The sequence below is a fragment of the Lagenorhynchus albirostris genome, chromosome 2 (assembly GCF_949774975.1).
Source record: "Lagenorhynchus albirostris chromosome 2, mLagAlb1.1, whole genome shotgun sequence".
Lineage (NCBI taxonomy): Eukaryota > Metazoa > Chordata > Mammalia > Artiodactyla > Delphinidae > Lagenorhynchus > Lagenorhynchus albirostris.
In genome coordinates, this window is record NC_083096.1 from 142325629 (window position 1) to 142347911 (window position 22283).

Below are 22283 nucleotides of genomic sequence, written 5' to 3' on the forward strand. Positions count from 1 at the left end.
AAGTGCTAAGTAAAAACAGGCAAACAAACTTTATATATGTAACTTTTTTTGTGGGACAAAATGTAAACCGGGAATCAAACTAGAGCATAACAGGCTATCACAGGCCTGCAGGGGCAAGAGAACTGGGTTTTAATAGACATGCAAGGGCAAAAGTAAGGTCCAGAGATTGGAACTAATACAAGGCAAGAACTTTCAAAGGATTATACCTCAGTAAAAGAGTGGATTGACATAGATACATAAAAAAGAAGTAATCTGGGCTCTGGCCAATTTAGATTGTGCTTGATCTTCTCCAAAACGATCTAAGATTCAACTTATCTCACTACTCTAAAGATTAATCCTCATTCTTTTTTTTTAAATTATTTAATTTATTTATTTCTGGCTGCGTCAGGTTTTAGTACAGCATGCAGGATCTTCATTGAGGCATGCGGGATTTTTCATTGTGGCATACGGGCTCTTTGTTGCGGCGCCTAGGTATCTCTCTCTAGTTCTGGTGAGTGGGCTCAGTAGTTGCAGTGCACGGGCTCTCTAGTTGTGGCACGCGGGCTCTGTAGCTGTGGTGTGCAGGCTCCAGAGTGCGTGGGCCCTGTAGTTTGCAGCACGTGGGCTATCTCATTGAGGTACGCGAGCTCAGTAGTTGTGGCGCATGGGCTTAGTTGTCCCATGGCATGTGGGATCCTAGTTCCCCAATCAGGGATCGAACCTGTATCCCATGCACTAGAAGGCAGATTCTAAACCACTGGACCACCAGGGAAGTCCCTAATCCTCATTCTTAAAACTTCATTTGATCTACTATGAAATCATAATTCTCTTCCTAACACATTGATTCCATTTCTTAGGAACCAAAAACCCTGGCCTTTTCGTTGGTAAGAAACTATTCACTCCCTAGCTTGTCATTCTATAACAAATGAAAATGAAAGCTACCATGTTCAAATGTATTCTCTGTAACAGCTAACAAGTTTTCTTTTCCAATCATAGAAGAGTGAGGATGGAAGAGACAAGTTAACTTTACTCACTACATGAATGTGTATAATCCTGTACCTTTCCATCAGCATTAGTGATAAATCAATGTCTCCTATGCCCCTCTCTAATCTCACATATTCAAACAAGAAAAGGAATTTCACATTCATTTTTTAAAAATTAATTAATTTATCTATTTTTGGGTGTGTTGGGTCTTCGTTGCTGTGTGCGGGCTTTCTCTAGTTGCGGTGAGCGGGGGCTACGCTTCGTTGTGGTGCTCAGGCTTCTCATTGTGGTGGCTTCTCTTGTTGCGGAGCATGGGCTCTAGGCACGCGGGCTTCAGTAGTTGTGGCTCGCGGGCTCTAGAGCACAGGCTCAGTAGTTGTGGTGCATGGGCTTAGTTGCTCTGCAGCATGTGGGATCTTCCCGGACCAAGGATTGAACCTGTGTCCCCTGCATTGGCAGGCAGATTCTTATCCACTGCACCACCAGGGAAGCTCTCACATTCATTTTTTATACTCTTCCCTATTTATGTTTTTTAACACAGCATGTATCATTTTATAGTGACAAGAAAAGGAAAGATAGATATGCCTTTTAAAATAAACAAATTAAAAAAAGATAGTCCTCTGTCTCCTTCAAGCTTGGGGAAGCTTGATAGAAAGAAATATAAAGACCCTCTGAGAAGGACACACCTTGTACTCAAAGCCCCACAGATGGTGATAAATTACAATTCACAATGAAAACAATCCATAATGAGTGAAATCATCAAATACAGTAGAAAATTAGACTCTCCCAAGAACCTCATGTAATATAAGATAGTACCTGATTTTAAAAAGTTAAACACACACACATACACATACACACGAAAATGCAAAAGACAACACCATTTAACAACATTAAAAACAACAGATAAGGAAAGATTTGGAATAGAGCATCAAAAGAATTATGGCCATTCTTTCTTGCCATAAACAAGTTGCTGGAAAATCAGACAAAATATATGAGAGAACTGTTTTCAGACAGCAGACAACTAGCTATACAGGAATGTGATCCCTGAGAGAAGATATTCAAATGGGGCAGTTTCTAGATTGCTACGCATATAAGGGGAACCTGAAGAGTTGGCAGTTTTGCTGAGTTGAGGAGACAGAGATCAGTCTTCAGGGTGGCCAAGGCAGCAAAAATTTGTAGAACAGAGCAATGTAGAGGAAAAAGTTCCAGAGAAAGAGAAAGAGAGGAAAGACATCTGCAGAGGGATCCCCTAAAATCTTTGGCTGAGTACTGATACGGAGTGAAACTCCACAAGGCCAGGGAAAGAACCACCAGAAAGCAGTACGTGAACAAATCCCAAAGTCACGCAGGGTTAGGAATAATTCACATTCTCACCAGCCAGAGTGAAGAGATCTCATAATAAACAAAACATTTGATAGTAGTGGGGTAACTAGGATAAAGTAGTAGGGTAAAGGTTGATCTGAAGCCACTTTAACAAAGCAAATATAGGCATACCTTGGAGATATTGTGGCTTTGATTTCAGACAACCACAATAAAGCAAATATTGCAATCAAGTGAGCCACCCAAACTTCTTGGTTCCCAGTGCATAGAAAGTTATGTTTAACTATACTGTAGTCTATTAAGTGTTCAAAAGCATAACGTCTTTAAAAAAAATGTAAATACCTTAATTAAAAAATATTTAATTGCTAAAAAATTCTAACCATTATCTGAGCCCTTCAGCAAGTTACAGGAGTAACATCAAACATCACTGATCAGAGATCACCATAACAAATATAATCCTAATGAAAAATTCTGAAATGTTGCAAGAATTATTAAAATGTGACACAGAAACACAACGTGACTTAATGCTGTTGGAAAAATGGTGCAGACAGACTTGTTCGACACATAGTTGCCACGAACCTTCAATTTGTAAACAACACAGTATTTGTGAAGTGCATAAAATGAGGTATGACTGTAAATAAGCTTTGAATGGAACAACTTGATCCGTGAGTAGCTTAACTGAATGCCAGCGCAAAGTCCAAGATTCTTTAAAGGAAAACAACAAAACTACTAATCAACGAAGTAAATTAGATTTCACAATGACTGCAACCAACTAAAAATTACCAGGCATACAAAGAGTCAGAAAAACATGATCCTTAAACAGGAGAAAAGTCAATCAATAAAAATAGACCCAAAAATGACAGGGATAATAGAATCAGTAGACAAGGATTTAAAACAGTTATTATAGAGACTTGCCTGGTGGCACACTGGTTAAGAATCTGTCTGCCAATGCAGGGGACATGGGTTTGAGCCCTGGTCCAGGAAGATCCCACATGCCATGGAGAAACGAAACCCGTGCGCCACAACTACTGAGCCTGTGCTCTAGAACCTGCAAGCCACAACTACTGAGCCTGCATGCCACAACTACTGAAGCCCATGTGCCTAGAGCCTATGCTCCGCAACAAGAGAAGCCACAGCAATGAGAAGCCTGAGCACTGCAACAAAGAGTAGCCCCCACTCACCGCAACTAGAGAAAGCCCATGCGCAGCAACGAAGACCCAACACAGCCAAAAAAATAAAATTAATTAATTTTAAAACACAGCTATTATAAATGTTATAAATATGATACGAATGAAAGAAAAATATAAGCTTGAGGAGGAAAAAAATGAAGATATAAAAAAGATCTAAATGTAACTTCTAGAAATAATATATACATGTACCTGAAATGAAAAATATACTGGATGAGATTAACAGCAGATGATATACTGCAGGAAAAAAATAATCAGTGAACTAAAAAACAGTAATAGAAAACAGCAAGGTCAAAACACAGAAAGAAAAAAGGAAAGACACCTGCCAAAAAAGCCAGCAGAGTATTTCTGTGACTTTTGAGACAATTTTAAGCAATCTAACATACTTGTAATTGGAGTCTCAGAAAGAGAGGAGATAAAAGAGGGTACGGAAAAATATATTTGAAGAAATGACAAAATTTTTTCAAATATATGAAATTTATAAACCTCAAAACCCAACAGAAAAATATCCACTTGGACTTCAATAGTGAGCAAAAATTTATCTTTTGAAAATTAAATCAAAGACTTTTTCACATAAACAAAACCTAAATGAAAATTCATTGCCAGCTTACACTAAAAGAAATGTTTTTGAAAAAAAAAGAGTAGTATGAGAAATACGTGGCTAAGTACATAAGTCAAATTTCTCATTCTTAAATCTATTTAATGAAAGATTGATGAGTACTCTTGCTTCTGGCCAAGATGGACTAAAAGGGGCCAGATTTACTCTCTATTCTAAAACAACTGAAAAAACACAACATGAAACAACAGTTTTCAAGATACTAGACATTAGGTAATAAAGAACAGTGACCTTTAGAGATGGAAAACAAACAAGGTGAGATGCTGCCTTGAGAGAGTTTCCAGGCTGTGGCACAGGGATATAGAACTAAACGCAGAGCCCAGTGGGCTCATGGAGTTGAAGAGATGGAGCTGAGAGTCCAGGGAGACCAAGGCAATTCATAGGACAGAGTACCAGAGAGAAGACAATGTACATGGAGAGAATCCAGAGAGCTGCAAGGAGTAGCACTCTATTCAGCAGAGTACTGATCAGAGCATGACTGTGAGAAAACTATTTGAGGGAAGAAAAAAGCCATCAAAAAGATTAGAGAAAAGTTCCCAGCACTCACAAAGGGCCAGGGATAGTGCCTGTTCTCACCATCCATTCTGGAAAAACTCTTCATTCACAGGGCATTGAGCAGAGTACTCAAGAAGGTCTTGTTTCAGTAGTACAGAATAATCAACCCTAGCCTCAGCACTGCTCTGGATCCTCCTAATAGATCATAAAAGCAAGATCAGCTCCGCCCTCACAACCTTCTCTGGGCGCGGGCCACCGGGTGGTTCTCAGCAGAGCAGGCTGAGCTGCGGGAAGGGAACCCTGGGGAAGAGGAGGGCGTGAGGCATTGAGGCAGGGGAAAGTGACCAGCTGCCCTTCATTACCAGCTAGGGAGGAGCATGTGGCCGCTGCCCCACCCGGCTGCCCACGATCACTCGTCTGCAGAAATGTCAGCCGCCGGCGCCCAGGGCCTGCGGGGCACCTACCACCGGGTACTTGATAAAGTGGAGCTCCTGCTGCCTGAGAAATTGAGGCCGTTGTACAACCAACCAGCAGGTCCCAGAACAGTATTCTTCTGGGCTCCAATTATGAAATGGGGGTTGGTGTGTGCTGGATTGGCTGACATGGTCAGACCTGCAGAAAAACTCAGCACAGCCCAATCTGCTGTTTTGATGGCTACAAGGTTTATTTGGTCAAGATACTCACTTGTAATTATTCCCAAAAACTGGAGTCTGTTTGCTGTTAATTTCTTTGTTGGACAGCAGGAGCCTCTCAGCTCTTTCGTATTTGGAGATATAACCAAGGATTAAAAGCTAAAGCAAACAAATAAGAGTTCTGATCACCCTAACAACCTAGATGTGGACATAACCGCTGGGACCTAGTTTGATTTATTATTCAGTTGTCAATGAGGTGATGCTAACTGTGCTAACGTTTGTAATGCATAAAATCTAACTGTAATTGGGAGGTAGTACTTGGTTCAACAGAAAAATACAGCAAACTTTTAATAATTAAAAAAAGCAAGATCAAATAGGATCAAACTGTTTAAAAGTAAGTCAATTAATCCCAGAACAAAATTCAAGAATATTTTATAGGAAAATAAAAATATCCAGCATCCAACAAGGTAAAATTCACAATGGTTGGCATCCAATCAAAAACTACCTGGCGGGCTTCCCTGGTGGCGCAGTGGTTAAGAGTCTGCCTGCTAATGCAGGGGACACAGGTTCGAGCCCTGGTCTGGGAAGATCCCACATGCCGTGGAGCAACTAGGCCCGTGAGCCACAACTACTGAACCTGCGCTCCGCAACAAGAGAGGCCGCAATAGAGAGGCCTGTGCAGCGCAATGAAGAGTGGCCCCCGCTTGCCACAACTAGAGAAAGCCCTCACACAGAAATGAAGACCCAACACAGCAAAATAAAATAATTAATTAATAAACTCCTACCCCCAACATCTAAAAAAAAAAACTACCTGGCATGCAAAGTGGCAGGAAAATGCAACTCTAAAGGAGGGGAATAATCAATCATTTGAAATTTACCCAGAACTAACAAGGATGTTAAAATTAGCAGAGAAGGACAGTAAAACAGTTATTACAAATATATTTCATATGTTCAAGAAGTTAAGTAAAAATATGGAAGACCCAAATGAAGTTCTAGAGGAGAAAATGACAATGTCTAAAGATAAAAACTACACTAGCTAGGATTAACAGCAGATTAGACACTGCAGAAGAAACAATTACTGAATTAGAAGGCATAGCAATGGAAACAATTCAAACTGAAATATACATAGAAAATAGAACAAAGAAAATTTTAAAGGCACCAATAAGTTGTGAATTTCAAGCAGCTTAATATATGAGAAATTGGAGTCTCCAAAAGACTCCAGTGGGTTGGAGGGAAGGGGGTGCAAAACTTATTTTTTGAAGAGATAATGGCCAAAAACTTTTCAAACTTGAAAACTATAAACCAAGAAATTCAATGAATCCCAAATACAGGAAGCATGAAGTAAATTACACTAAAATACATCATAATCAAATTACTCAGAACTGTTGTTGCTAATCCTAAATCTTAAAAGTAGCCAGAGGAAAAAATCATATACAATATAGATGAATAAAGATAACAATGACATCAGATTTCTCACTGGAAAGATGCAAATCAGAAAAAAGGTAACAAACATATTTAAAGTACTGTCAACCTAGAATTCTACACCTGGCAAAAAATCTTTCAAAAATGAATGTTAAATAAATAAAGATGTTTGCAGACATACAAAAGCTGAAGAATTCACCATCAGCAGACCCACATTACGAAATATATTAAAGGATGTTTTTTAGGTAGAAGGAAAATGAGAGCAGTTGGAAATGTGGATCTACACAAAGGAAAGAAGAGCATCAGAAATAGTAACTATTTGGGTGAACATACAAATTTTAAAAAATTATTTAAATCTTCTTAAAAGATAATTGATATTAAAAAAGTGTTTATGTGGTTTATTACATATATAAAATAAAATGCATGAAAATGATGACATAAAGGAAAGAAGAGCAGAAATGGACATCTACTATTATAAGGTTCTTAATACTATACATGAAATTATATAAAATCTCTTAAAGGGAGACTGTGTTTAAAGATGTATGCTATAAACCCACAACAATCATTAACATAACAAATTAGAGTAATAGCTAATAAACCAAGAAAGGGGATCAAACGGAATTATAAAAAAATACTCAATTAAACCTTTTTTTTAAGGCAGAAAAAGAAGAAAAAACAAAGAACAGATAGGACAAAGAGAAAACAAATACCAAGTTGATGAATTCAAATCTAACCATACCAATAATTACATTAAATGTAAATAATCCAAACAGTCCAAATAAAAAGGAGAGAGGCTTCCCTGGTGGCACAGTGGTTGAGAGTCCGCCTGCCAATGCAGGGGACGTGGGTTCGTGCCCTGGTCCGGGAAGATCCCACATGCCGTGGAGCGGCTGGGCCCATGAGCCATGGCCGCTGAGCCTGCGTGTCAGGAGCCTGTGCTCCGCAACGGGAGAGGCCACGGCAGTGAGAGGCCCACATACCGCAAAAAAAAAAAAAAAAAAAAGGAGAAATTCTCATATTGGATAAAAAAACAGGGTGCAAAGTATATGCTGTCTATAAGAAACACACTTTAAATATAAAGACAAATATAGGTTAAAAGTAAAAGGATGGAAAAAGATAAACCATGGTAACATTATTCAAAAGAAAGCTGGAATAGCTATATTAAGGAGACAAAGGAGATTCCAAAGTAAAGAATATACCAGGCCATTTCATAATGATAAAGGGGTCAATTAAGAGGGCATAGCAATTCTGTTTATGAACCTAATAACAGAACTTCAAAATATAGGAAGCAGAAACTGATAGAATATGATAATTGCTAGAACAAGTAGGCAGAAAATCAGTAAGCCTGTGGTAGACTTGAATAATATCAACTTACTAGACCCAACTGACATTTATAGAACACTCTAACAATAGCAGAATATACATTCTTTTTTTTTTTTTTTTTTTTTTTTTGCGGTACGCGGGGCTCTCACTGTTGTGGCCTCTCCCATTGCGGAGCACAGGCTCCGGACGTGCAGGCTCAGCGGCCATGGCTCACGGGCCTAGCCGCTCTGCGGTATGTGGGATCTTCCCGGACCGGGGCACGAACCCGTGTCCCCTGCATCGGCAGACGGACTCTCAGCCACTGCGCCACCAGGGAAGCCCAGAATATACATTCTTATCAAGTGCACAGGGAATACTTACCAGGATAGACCATATTCTGGGCCACACACAAGTCTCAATAAATTCAAAAGGACTTAAAACAAAGTATGTTCTCTGACCATGAAAAATTAAATTAGAATCTATATCTCAAAATAAATTATTGAAAAAATTCAATCACAAAGTAATGGAGAAAGATATGTAAGGAAGCACACCAAGTTGTATTAATATTAATTACCTCACAGAGATGAAAATAAAGAAATGTTGGGGAAAAAACCTTAAACCTTTTAAATACATTTCTCACTGTTTCACTAGCTACAATAAGCATGTATTCCTTTTTTTTTTAAAAAAATGTTTATTTATTTATTTGTTTTTGGCTGTGTTGGGTCTTTGTTGCTGCGCGCAGGCTTTCTCTAGTTGCGGTAAGCAGGGGCTACTCTTCGTTGAGGCGCACAGGCTTCTCGTTGCGGTGGCTTCTCTTGTTGCAGAGCGTGGGCTCTAGGCATGTGGGCTTCAGTAGTTGTGGCGTGCGGACTCTAGAGCACAGGCTCAGTAGTTGTAGCGCACGGGCTTAGTTGCTCTGCGGCATGTGGGATCTTCCCGGACCAGGGCTCGAACCCATGTCCCCTGCATTGGCAGGTGGATTTTTAACCAGTGCGCCACCAGGGAAGTCCCCAGCATGTATTCCTATGAAATTTTTTTAAAAAGCATTTTTTAAAGCCCTATAAGATCTCTCTGAATATTTAAAATCAATTCTCTTTTTCATTTTATAATGACTTGAGTCAAATTCTGTATCTAATAATCTACAAACCCAGAATAAAACAATCAAATACTATAATTTACTTAATACTTCTCTATTACTGGGCATTTAGGTAGTTTTACATTTTCTGCTTTATATAACTAAAACTACAGTAAATAGATAGTCTTCCTTAAATGCCAGCCCTCAGCTTTCCCCAAAATCCATCTTTCATACTGCTGCATCTAGAAAACAAACACTAATCTATGCCTCCTATGATCTAATTCCTCGAGAGCAGAGGTCTGCTTTGAAATGGGCTTTACCATATGGGTACTTTTCCTATTGCAGTGATTAAAGGTGATAAAATATCTGATCCTCACCTTTGTCTCAAAATCCTAGAGGGCTCACTTTAACATATATCCAGTATATTTATGGAACATCTGATCTGTTAAACAGTTGTTTAAGCAGTAATTATCAATTACCAAACATAGAATCTAAGGACACTTGTAGGTTAGTGACATTTTTCATGAGATTTTTTTTTCCTGATTATACAAGTAAAATACGCTCACAGTGAAGCTTTGTACTACACCAAAATATATAAGTAAAAGTATGTAATTTATATCTTTCCTCTTAGTGTGGTGAAAATCTTAATATGTATATATAATTTTGTAGCCTGTTTTTTCCCCTTAATTATATTATATATATTTTCTAACGTCATTAAGTGTTTACAAATAGAGTAGCATCTTTCTATGTATTACCTCAGATGGAAAATAATTACAGCTTGAAATTAGCAGGAAATACTTATATCTTACCAAAAGTCCTAGGACTTTCTGTTGAATGGATGACTCAGTTGGGAATGACTGTAAAAAGAACGAGAAACCTATAACTAAAGAACCAAATATAATAAATAAATGCTCAAATCAATCAATAAATCAATGTCAAAAACTGTAGGCTAAATTCCCATTCTAACCTCTAGAACCCTCATGAAGAGTTCCAACCCTTGATTTTCAATAAAGTGTCTGCAAGTGGTTGGAGATTCATCTGTGAGGTTCCAAAGTGCACTCAAAGTAAACTTCAAAGTAGTGTCCACTGAATTTTGATTGGTTTTCTGCTTCACTATTTGAAGAAGTTGCTGAAAGGAGGAAAATAGAATTAATTTCTAATTACTGAATTGTTATTACAATTACTGGTAATAACACTGACTAATAAGTCCATGAGGATTAGTTTCAGGGTTTCAAACATTTCCTATAAAGGTTCTTACAAGGACAACAAACAGCCTCTTGGATCAGACTTTTCCTTCAACAAGAAAAAAATAGAGGATTTTCATAAATACTTTTAAAATATTCTGATCACACCTAAAATCTAATCGCCTGTAAATAAAATGAAAAGCAAGATGATTAAAGCTTAGGACCAACTATCTTATCCAACGGGTCACAACATATACTCATTGCAGATCCTGGGATAAAAAAGGTGGAGGGGGTGAAGAGGGAATGAATCTAATATTTACTACACATCAGCAAATCATATCCTATGTTGTAATATTGTCATCCCCATTTTTCAGGAGAGGAAATTGAGTCCGAGAAATATTAAGTAATTTGATCAGAGTCAACTTAGTAAGAGAAAGTAAGAACTGGAAGACCTAATTCTCTCTAACTCCAAGTTTTCCTTAAGAAAAAAAGAAAGGACAAACTACATACAATAGTAAGAGAATTAAAGTCTAAACTGGATTTAAATAAGATAATAGCTTTGAAATTCCTTTTGTAAATTATTTCTATCATAGCTTTAACCTAAGAAATTTAAGCTTGAAAAAGAAATATTTTAAGACCTACACGGGCATACATAATTCCATTTTTAGTTTACACTTTTGAGGGTAAAAGGGAGCTCTGCAACAACAGATACAAGTAACACTAATGAACACTATTACTTAAAGTTATGTACAATTCAGGAAAAAATTTTTAAGAAACACAAACATCTAGTTGCAATTATGTAACTTAATAGCATAGCGGCTAAGAGTGTGGCACTAGAATTGGGCTACCTGAGCATAAATATAATCTCTGCATCTAACTGTGTAATAACCTTGTTTGCCAATTTAACTCTTTGTTTCCTCATCTGTAAATTGTGGGTGATAATTAAGGGCTTAAAAAAAAAAGTTAGCTAGCATCATCATTACTACTACTATTAATTCCTGCTAATTCCTACTTTAAACCAAACAATTTTCTCCCAAAGCATATAAGTGCACTACTTCCTTAATATCTTTGAGTACACCTCCCGCCAAAATTACTGAAACACATGTACAGCAATAAAAAGCCATTTTTAAAACTAAAATGTCATCCCTAAAAGAGTAAAAATAAATCAAATCAGCATCCTTTTCTATTCATCTAACATACGTATCGTATTTTGTGCTAGGCACTTAGCATATTCCTTCAATTAATTTTTCCTTTTTATTTAATCTTCATAACAACTGTATAAAGCATTTTATCATCCCTAAGAAAATTTAGGTGACTTGTCTTAAATCACACAGCTAGTAAGTGATAGAACTGGGAATAAGCCCAGATATATTGACTACTCCTTCCTTTATACCATCACAGCCTTTTCCTCTTTTTACACTGCTTTTTTCACTCATATCACTCTTATTATTATATATTTATTAGACTGTATTACGACCAGGTCTACATAGCTATTTTCTCTACTATACTGTGAATTTCTTATGGGCAGGAATTATAGATATAATTCAGTGTAGATCCCTAACACCTAGTAAGGTGGTAGGTACCTGATGAGTATCCTATCCATATTTACCAAATGAGTGACTTACTTTCTCATTACATACATAACTTGTAAGTTATAGAAAAGGGGAGTCTCTCATTTGACTTTTCCATCTACTATTATTATTCAAACATCTCACGCCAGGATTGTAACAAGCAGCTCCTAAGTGGACTTTTTCCTCAGTCTCCCCTAAGGCATGGTTTAAATTTATTCTCTTTAAAGCTTTTAACTTTTCACTGTTCACTATATTAATTCCTCAAACGAAGCAAGTAAAATCATATATCAGCTATTTACATTATCTTCTTCCCTAAAGCATCTAGCACAACCTTACGCCTAAAATAGAGACTCCACATTTTCTTCATAAATAACAAAATCACAGAATTTTAGAACTAGATAGGATCTTAAGGTTTATTCAGGCCCCAATGGTCCAGGTAATTTATCTAAATTCACAAAGTGAGTTTACAAGTTAGATCCCAGGTCATCTGACTCCTAGTTCAGGGCTCTTTCCATCTCTGTTAAGGAGTAAATCTGCCTCAATGAAGAGAAATTAATTCACTCACTTAGAAGTAACAAAAATAATCTTTTAAAATATAAAATGTCAGAAGATACACAACACTGCCTGAAAATAATACAAATGAAAACTGTTTAGGAGTCTGTACAGACTTACCCTGACAATGAAGAGTTCAGCACCAAGCTGTGCAGTTTGTTCTGTAGAAAGCTGCAAGCAAGCAGAAGACAAAGTAAATGTCCAAGAATTCACCAGTGTGAGTTTAATATCATTCACTGTAACAGACTCCAAAGGTCAGACTAAAATCTCTGATCAACCTGGAATTCCACAATACTGAATACAGCTTCAGTAAGTTACCTGGCTTACTAAAACCTCACTGGCACACAGATTTGGGGAAAAATAGTAACTGTCATGGGAAATAGTTTCCTACAGAAGATTATGCAACAAGAGTTCAGGCACCTTGGCAGCCAGGATGGAAATGATTGCAACTGCCATCCTTTGCATGTTTTGATCCTCATGGTTGCAGAGCCACTGCATGACAAGCTTGGCTGCTTCAAACCTGAAAACACACAAAGAGTTTCATGAATTAATCCTGGAGGCCCCAGGCATTTCCCAAAGCTCCAGCTGGGAACTGATGCTACAATTTAGGTAGGTGAGAAGGAAGGGGAAAATTCCTCCTAATTGATAAGAGAATAACAAGTGCACTTAGTGTTGTGGAGATGGTGTCATTATTAATTCTGACAACACTTTGTAAAGGAACAAGAGTTTGGAAAATATGGTCAAAAATATCTGGCATTCATCTTCTAGAATTACAACATATTTCTATTCTGCAGTGATTTCTATACTATAGCAATAATTTAAAGTATTTTCTGGGTTCCTCCCAGTACCTAGCACAATGGGAACATTCATTCATTCACTCCAAAACATTTATTGAGCTCCTGTTTTGTGCCAGATACTGTTCTTGGTGCTGGAGAGAGGGTAGTGAACAAAACAGAAAATATCTCTACTCTCATTAGAGCTTACAGATAGTGGGAAGACAGATAATAAATAAATAAGTAAAATATATGGTTTGTTTAGGTACTGACATATGCTTTAGAGAAAAAAAGAAAGCAGGAAAAGAGAGGATATGACATGTGGAAACTTTATTAGTCCCCAAACATGCCCATAATTATGAGGTAATATAGCTTGGTAGTTAAGAGCAGATTCCAAAGTCCTCTGAATTTTGGGGTCGGAATTATAGCTCTATCTAATGTTAATGACAATAATAAAATAAACTATTTTATCATGTGAGGCAATGCAGTCAGGTCATTAAGAACATGATACACTTTGGAATCAGCCTGCATTCAAATATCACCTTCACCATTTACTAACTTTGGGACCCTGGGCAACTTCCTTAATCTCTCTGAACTTCAATTTTCTTGTCTGTAAAATAATATGATCTTATTCCGTAGGACTGCTGTATATGATATCACACATAAAGCTTAAGACTTAGTACAGAACTTGGCACATACCAAACTTTTGATAAAGGTTAATTTTTTACTAGTATTGTCTTCCTCTGTGCCTTTATCTGTGCAGTTCCCAAAACACAAAACAATCACTCAACCAGCTTTCATTTTCAAGGCAATATGGCATGGATATAAAAAGTAGAAGCTCTGGAGTCAGTCTGGATTTAAATCTAAATTCTGCTACTTACTATCTTATCACCTTGAGCAAGTTACTAAACTTCTCTGTGCCTCTGTTTCCTCATCTGTAAAATGAAGATTACAAGAGTAACAATTTCACAGGACTGTTGTAAGGACTGAATAAGCATATGTAAAACACTTAGCACAGTGCCTGATAAGTGCTTCATACATTAGTTGTTATCTTTATTATCTTAAATACCATCACTAACATGAAATCTTTAATGATCACCAAGCAGATGGAATCTTTCCCTCTTTGCTTGGGGGCCCAGTACACTCTGTCATCCTCTTCTATGAATGACTGTCTTCTATTATACTCATAATTCATTCATTCATCCATCCTTCCATTAAGCATCCACTTAAGTACTAAGTACTAGGGGCAAGATTAACCAATCACCGTCTCTCACCACAAAGAAGCTCAATTCTAGCAGAGTGCACGGGCTACATCAAAGGCAAATGATAGCCTACCTTGAGTGATCTTAATAGCTGTGGGCCCAGCTGCCTGTTTTCTAAAGTTTTATTGGAACATAGTTATCCCCATTTGTTTATAAAGTGTCTATGGCTGCTTTGGAGGTACAACGGCAGAGTTAAGTAGGTCCAACAGAGACCCAATGGCTCACTAACCTAGAACATTTATTATCTGGCCCTTTAAGAAAAAGTTTGCCAACCCTGGGGTAGTTTATAATTTTCTTTAGGAGATTATGTCTTTTCTACCTATGACTTCATGTGATCAATACAGATGCTCAATATATTTATAAAATAAAATTAGCAATCTACATGAGATATATGTAGTTATATTTTTATCCAAACTATTTATTTCAAATAGTAAATGGAATACTTCATTGCCTCAGCCATGCCAGATAACAGTGTACTGTTACCCAAATAAAAATAATTCACAGTAAAATTACTGCTTGAGAAAGACATTTCTCACTAAATCATAAAGTATAAATTTCTTCTTCAAAATACCATCATTAAAAAATTATATTTTAAAGTAGTAAAATGAAAAAAAAAATAACCTGTTTAGCTCCCAAATCACATCTTAGAAAACAAGGAAACCCTTTATACTTACTGGAATACAGCTATATGGTCTCCCTTAACCTCTGCTTAAAAAGTTTCTTCTATAATTAAATATCAAATAACAATAATAATGAGGTATGATACAGAGAAAAGAACACTGGACCTAGAAGGCTTGAGTCTTTCTAGCTTAGCAGTTACTAGTCACAAAACCACTGGCAAGACACTGAATGTCTATATGCCTCAATTTCTTCAGCCCACAATATTGTACAGATATTCTAAAAACTATAATCAATATAAATTCTTATGAAAAGGGCTATGAAAACAGGGGCCAATCTGTTATCATGAACATCAAAGCACTAAATCAGAGAAAGTAGATTTAGCATTCTACAAGGCAACGCACAATCCCATCCACTTGACTAATTGTACACCACGAATATCCTGAATGGTAAGAAATGACCCAAGACATATTCTAGAATTCCATTTTGCCCCATTTTAAGTTCTAGTGCTATCACTTGCCTGTTAAATGGAACATCCTGAAGAATTCGGTCACTGCAAAGTGAAAGGAGGCAATTCTTCTGTAACTAAAGAACCAAACGGAGAAAAAAAATCCTGAATAAAATATTATTTTATTTTTTAAACAGGGGTAGACTCTATAAAAAAAAGAAAGATTGATAAAACACCACTTATTTCTTAAAACCTTTATTCTGCCCACCTACTCTTCAAAGACTGACTTCCACTGGGCCCATATAAGTTTACTTGCACGTTTTTTTTTTTTTTGCTGTACGCAAGCCTCTCACTGCTGTGGCCTCTCCCATTGCGGAGCACAGGCTCTGGACGCGCAGGCTCAGCGGCCATGGCTCACGGGCCCAGCCACTCCGCGGCATGTGGGATCTTCCCAGACTGGGGCACAAACCCATGCCCCCTGCATCGGCAGGCGGACTCTCAACCACTGCGCCACCAGGGAAGCCCGCACATTTTTTTAAATCTTTTCTATTACGTGAGAACTAGGGTAATAAATAGGATAACTCCAGCTAATCTCCCTCCCTTCTGGTGGCCTTTGGGTGGGTCCTATTTTGTCTTCTGTTCACCTGGCTTCCAGAGTCCATGAACACCAAAGCCTAAAGTTCATCTAGTTTGGCAATTGCTCTCAATGAGGGAAGCTGGCTTTAATGACCCACTCACCTATCTGGGTTGCCATTTTTACTTGGTTTTGCACCTTTGAGTATTTTTTACTAACTTGCCAAACTGTTCAAATTTTGAACAGTCCTGTCCTGAGGACAGGACAAGTTTTGTAGTCTACCTATACTGCTAGAAATAGAAAATCCATGTCTTACTCATTTCTCTATCCCAGTACTTAAGTACTGAGTACTTGAATACTGAACCAGTACCTGGCTCAGAACAAAAGCTCTACGCCTATGCCTGTTTGCTGAAATTATCACTAACTCAAGGTCTAGGTGCAAGATGTTTTGTATGGCTTGCTTTATTTCCCTTAACATTTGAACTGAAATACTTTTAGGCAAGGAAAGCATTCTCTAGTTTTCTACTTCTCTATTGTCCTGCACTCAGTCACATCATAAATTTATTACTTCACAGCCTCCAAAGGCATTTGAATTTCCAGCCTTGGTCTACTAAAATGAACTGTATGGAGGTGGGAGATGGGTGAGAGACACTAAAAGGACTATTTGAATGGGAGTTCCCATATGCTTACCTGCTGGTGATTGGGAAAATGTTCCATGGCTTTGAGCAGCAAATGGGTCACATCAGCGAGGAGTCGCACAGGCATTCCTGCAGCAAGATCCTGCTTCGTTAAGTTAAACACACAAGCGCTTGCAGCAAGTTGCACTGGCAAATTCATAGGGTGGTTTCTCATCCCAGTAACCACAAGCTGGAAAAAAAAAATTAATTCTTTTGATCCAACTTATAAATATAAGCTCTCTTCATATAGCAACATTACTTTGTTGATCTATAATAATTTCTAAGATGTCTTAAGTATCTTTTTTATCCTCACGTGCAGAGCCTAGGACATAGCAGTTACTCACCAATATTTAGTTCCTGTTCACCTGGTCAAGGTAGGTATCAAGTTGTTCATGTCTAGAGATTTTTCTGTAAGGCTAAAGAATCTTTTCTATTCAGGGAAAACATCTTTGTATTTCCAAGACCTAGTTCAGGGCCTATTATATGCTAAGCACTAAACAAATTCTTACTGACTTGAAGAGAGTAAACCAGTAGCAACCTTCACTTTCAAATTCCAACATTCAGTTCCTTAAGAACACTGCTAAAGTTAAGAGTACCATAAAATCCATTCACTTCCCTCTGGCTGACATAACTACCTCTCTCCTTTTCCTCTCTCCTCATCCCCAACAAATCCTCCCCATTCCTCACTACTGGCTGAAGACCTTGCTTCCAGTTACCTTGAGAAAACTGAATCAATCATAAAGAACTTCAGATTCTCACTTCCACATGTACCTCCTTACCAGCATATACATGTGCATATGCTGTCTTCCTCCCTATTACCATAAATGACCCTTTGGGGCTCCTCTCTATAGGTAATCCCTCCACTTATATGCTAGATTCTTCCCTTCTTGTCTACTCAAGGACACTGCTTCAGCTGTTCTCTCCTTTCACTCCTGTATCAATTTTTTATTCTGTACTGGATCATTAATATCAGCATACAAACAAGCTATTTTTTTCTCCCATCCAAAAAAAGAAAAAAAAAAAAAAACCACACATTTCTTCAGCCAGCTACCACCTTTTTTCTTTGCTCTCCTTTGCAAGAATCACATTTCTCTCTGCATCATTCTCTAAATGAATGAAGTAAATAAATGAGTAAATATTTCAGATCAGAACTAGAGGTCTGGTCCTTTGTTACTCAGGTTCACAGTAACCAAAACCAAAAAGTGATAATGCATATACCAAGTGCCAACATCCTCTGGTATGTACATAGGAGGTGACAGATGTTGGGGGTAACACCTTAGGACTTAAATGTTACTGGTTCCTTTCCAAACACCCCATTCTCAAAATCTAAGAAACTGGGAGGTTAAGGCATTTCTGGCTCTGACACTAACTTTCTGTTACTTAACCTCACAGACCCTCAGGTACATAATCTGTAAAACAGGAGATAAAACTTATCTCTTGGGATTGTCATGCCCACTAAATGAGGTATCAAATATAATATAGTCCTATACTCATTGGTTTCTAAACTGAATGTGCATAAGGATTATCTTGGGGGATTATTAAAATTTAGATTCTTGTACCTCACGAATTCCTGAGGTACTCTAATTTTCCTTATAATTCCTGTACCCAGCCCTATTGAATCTAAATGTCTTGGCATGAGGTTCACTAATATGCTTTTTATTTTTATTTTATTTTTTTAAAGATTTATTTAATTCATTTGTTTATTTATTTATGTATTTTTTGGCTGCGTTGGGTCTTCGTTGCTGCGCGCTGGCTTTCTCTGTTGCAGCGAGTGGGGGCTTCTCTTGTTGTGGAGCACAGGCTCTAGGCGTGCAGGCTTCAGTAGTTGTGGCTCGCGGGCTCTAGAGCGCAGGCTCAGTAGTTGTGGCACAGGGGCTTAGTTGCTCTGTGGCATGTGGGATCTTCCCGGACCAGGGCTCGAACCCTTGTCCCCTGCATTGACAGGTGGATTCTTAACCACTACACCACTAGGGAAGCCCCTTTTAAAGATTTTTTTTGATGTGGACCATTTTCAAAGTCTTTACTGAATTTGTTACAATATTGCTTCTGTTTTATGTTTTGGTTTTTTGGCCACGAGGCATGTGGGATCTTAGCTCCCCAACCAGGGACTGAACCCGCACCCACTGCATTGGAAGGCAAAGTCTCAGCCACTGGACCGCCAGGGAAGCCTCTCACAAATATGCTTCTTAAAATAAGCAGTATCCCAGACTTCTGATGGATAGAGGACCACATTCTGACAAACAATGTCCTAAGTAATCAACAAAATTAAGAATCCTCCTTTCTTGCCTTTCAAAAGCTGTCTTGGTTAAAATATCTTAATTGAGGAATAACGCAGATTAGTTACAAAAACACAGGAGGTTCATAAATTGCATGGAAAAGTACCTTACAAAATTCCAATATTGTATTTCTTAAAAAAGCCTATACGGAAGCAATACAGGAGTAATATACAAAGCAGTGTCCTGATTCCAGTCATATATTCCATTTTCTACTATAGCTGGTGAAAACATATCACAGTGATTACTGGTTTTAGATAGTTAAATATGAACTTGAAGGCATTTATATTGCTTAAATGAGACTACTATAAAACTTTACTACTTTACTACTATACTACTTTACTTTACTTTACTATACTTTACTACTTTACTACTATAAAACTTTACTACTATAAAACTTCAGTAACACTATGCAACTATCTCCTCTCATTCTCATTTATGGCTAATAACTGAAATTATACATTATCAACCCCATTACAAAACAACAGACTAAATGCAAATTTTCACTAATTTTCTTCACAAAACCATCATCTATCTAGGAAGACAATTTCAAATTTCTCATATGCAGTTTCTTATTCTTACCTTTAAAATTTCTGGTTTTGTTTTTTCCATCACATGAGTCAGGCTAAAAAGGTGAAATAGAGCTTCCCGGACAAAGAATGCCCGTTCACTGTACCGCTTCAATGCTTCTGCAATCTGAGTTTCATTGGCTTCTCCAGACACCTTTGAACACAGACAGAAGATGAGTTTTTAGGATTCTTTTCAACCCTCTAACTGTCTCTATCCAAATGTCATTTGTGTGGATGGCATCCAGGGTAGCTTTGCAAAGCCTGAAACAAATGGGAATGATCACTTTCCAATCCATCCAGAAAAGTCACCCTACGGAGGTGTACATATGCTAAAGAGATGTATATTAGATAGGCTAAGACCCTACTATAAGTCTATGGGTAAAATTTTCTATACTGTACCTAAAATAAATCTCAAGATATGTAACACTATTTATAAGGTCTTACTACCCATGATTAGGCTCCAACTGCCTCTTAAGGTAACCCTCTCCCCCTAACTTACAATGTTATAACTACAGTGGCCTTTCTTTTATTTTTTTAAAATTTTTATAGCAGTGTGTATATGTCAATCCCAAACTCCCAATCTATCCCTCCCCCGCACCCTACAGTGGCCTTTCTTTCTGATCTTTCAATAAGCCAAGCTCTTTCCCAGGAAAAGGTTACTAAATATAATATCCTCTCTGGGTGAAATCTTCCTCTCTTTCTCTACCTAATTTCTAGTCATCCTTCCCATTTCAAGTTAAATGACACTTCTCTAGAAAGGCCTTCTCTGACCCACCAATCTAAATCAGGTCTCCCTTGAAACACCTCCTTCATAGCCATTATCATAACCCCCCTAGTAGACTGACCTATTCACCACTGTACCTCAACAGGGAGCATTGTGTGTGGCTCATAATAAGCACTCAATAAATACTTATCAAATAAATGTATCAATTAATTTTCCCAGATTTATCAAGCTCCCACTCAGCATCAAGAGGTGCTGTTCAAAAGTAAGTTTATCTAGGAATTTCCCATTTATACAGGTTAATATCCTTAAACTGTGGTTCATATACCATTGGGTAATGAAATGTATATTAACAGGAAGTGGCTTTTTAGAAAAGTAATCCAACTAATGAGTAAAAAAAGAGGGCTTCCCTGGTGGCGCAGTGGTTAAGAATCCGCTTGCCAATGCAGGGGACATGGGTTCGAGCCCTGATCTGGGAAGATCCCAAATGAGGTGGAACAACTAAGCCTGTGCGCCACACTACTGAGCCTGAGCTCTAGACCCCGTGAGCCACAACTACTGAGCCTGCGTGCCACAACTACTGAAGCCTGTGTGCCTACAGCCCGTGCTCCACAACGAGAAGCCACCGCAATGAAAAGCCTATGCACTGCAACGAAGAGTAGCCCCCGCTCGCCACAACTAAAGAACCCCATGCACAGCAATGAACACCCAATGCAGCCAAAAATAAATAAACAAAACTCTTAAAAAAAAGAAACTCCTAGAATATCACCATGATCCCCAATGAATAACTAGGTGTTGAGTGTCAACAACTGCTAAAAATCACAGAAAGAAAAACAACCAGACATCATGTACTTCCTTGATGAAAGAGCATAACACCTGAGGGTCCTGCTAAAGGGATCAAACATGAGTTTGATTAAGCCACTAAATCCAACTACCAGTCTGCAGAAAATACAAAGTCAGTGAAACATGCACTACAAGCATACAATCAAGAAAACCCAGGTTGAGGGAGACTCTACAAATCAAAGGGCTGGATTCGTTAATACACAAATTATAAGGAAAAGAAAGGGATGGAGAGGGAACTTATAAAAGATACTCAAAAGACATATAATTTTGAAAAATGGGTAAGATTAAGTGCCTAGAGGTAAACAGTTGGATGATAAACTATTTAAAAGAGCAAGGACATGATTATCATTAAAGTCTGGACAGAGATTACTTTTGTGGGGAAGGAGGGAGTTGTGATCAGCTTGTAGCTGACAAGTTCTATTTATTAACCTGAGTGATAGTTTCAAGTGTGTTCACCTTATTTTCACTCATTAAGGTATACATTTGTTATTTATGGTCTTTGCATCTGTCTTATTTTACAAAAAGGTAAAAAAACACAAAAAAACACAAAAACAAAACCCAAAACCCTGCTGCTGTTCAGAGAGAGAGAATCTTCTCATTAAGGTGGAAGACTGTCTTTTTTTGGCAGTACCATTATAAAAGGTGACACAAAAATAAACACTTTTAAAATATATTACACAGTAACTAGGTTTTATATGAACATAGAGTATTCAGGCAGGAATATGCAGCTTTGAGGAAATGAAGGGCTGCATCATGGCTGACATTTCAAACACTGATAGGATATGCTACAAAGGTCTAATAAGAATTAGACTACAGTACAGATGTGTACCAAGTGACACAAAGGCACGTTTTGAGCATTTGTAAGATTGTAGGAATAACAGTGGAAGTTTCTTTACAAAATGCTTTTTAAACTATTTATGTATAATATACATACATAAACATTGGTCTTGACTATGTATTCACATATATAAGCAGTTATTGAATAATAAAACCTTTCCAAGTGTTCAGTTCTTTTGGAATCACCCTGAACTTTTTCTTAGATTTTCTTAGATTTGGAAAGACACTGAATTATTACATGAGATAAAAAAGACTGTATGAGGGAAAACACATTAACAATAATCTTCATCAGACTTCATCAGTCCACATTTGGTTGATTCCAACAGCTTTATATTAACTTACATGAAATGTAACCTCAAGTTACCTTTA

General features: G+C 37.6%; 2 protein-coding genes across 2 annotated transcripts in view; one reads left to right on the plus strand and one right to left on the minus strand.

Annotated features, from left to right (window-relative positions):
• ZYG11B (zyg-11 family member B, cell cycle regulator) overlaps positions 1 to 22283 on the minus strand; it is an 80264-nt gene that overhangs the window by 19990 nt on the left and 37991 nt on the right. The window contains exons 4-10 of the mRNA XM_060140061.1: positions 19527 to 19667; positions 16685 to 16861; positions 15493 to 15557; positions 12740 to 12839; positions 12440 to 12490; positions 9980 to 10141; positions 9822 to 9869 (exon numbers count right to left, since the gene is read on the minus strand). Of these exons, the coding sequence (XP_059996044.1) occupies positions 9822 to 9869; positions 9980 to 10141; positions 12440 to 12490; positions 12740 to 12839; positions 15493 to 15557; positions 16685 to 16861; positions 19527 to 19667 (744 nt within the window). The remainder of the gene's footprint in view (positions 1 to 9821; positions 9870 to 9979; positions 10142 to 12439; positions 12491 to 12739; positions 12840 to 15492; positions 15558 to 16684; positions 16862 to 19526; positions 19668 to 22283) is intronic.
• On the plus strand, positions 5007 to 5518 carry LOC132516184 (mitochondrial pyruvate carrier 2-like). Its single transcript, XM_060142588.1, has one exon. The coding sequence runs from the start codon at positions 5007 to 5009 to the stop codon at positions 5367 to 5369; it is 363 nt and encodes a 120-aa protein (XP_059998571.1). The 3' UTR covers positions 5370 to 5518.

What these genes read in the sequence shown, in the direction of transcription:
- LOC132516184 (XM_060142588.1), top strand. Translation starts at nt 5,007, where the DNA reads ATGTCAGCCGCCGGCGCCCAGGGCCTGCGGGGCACCTACCACCGGGTA.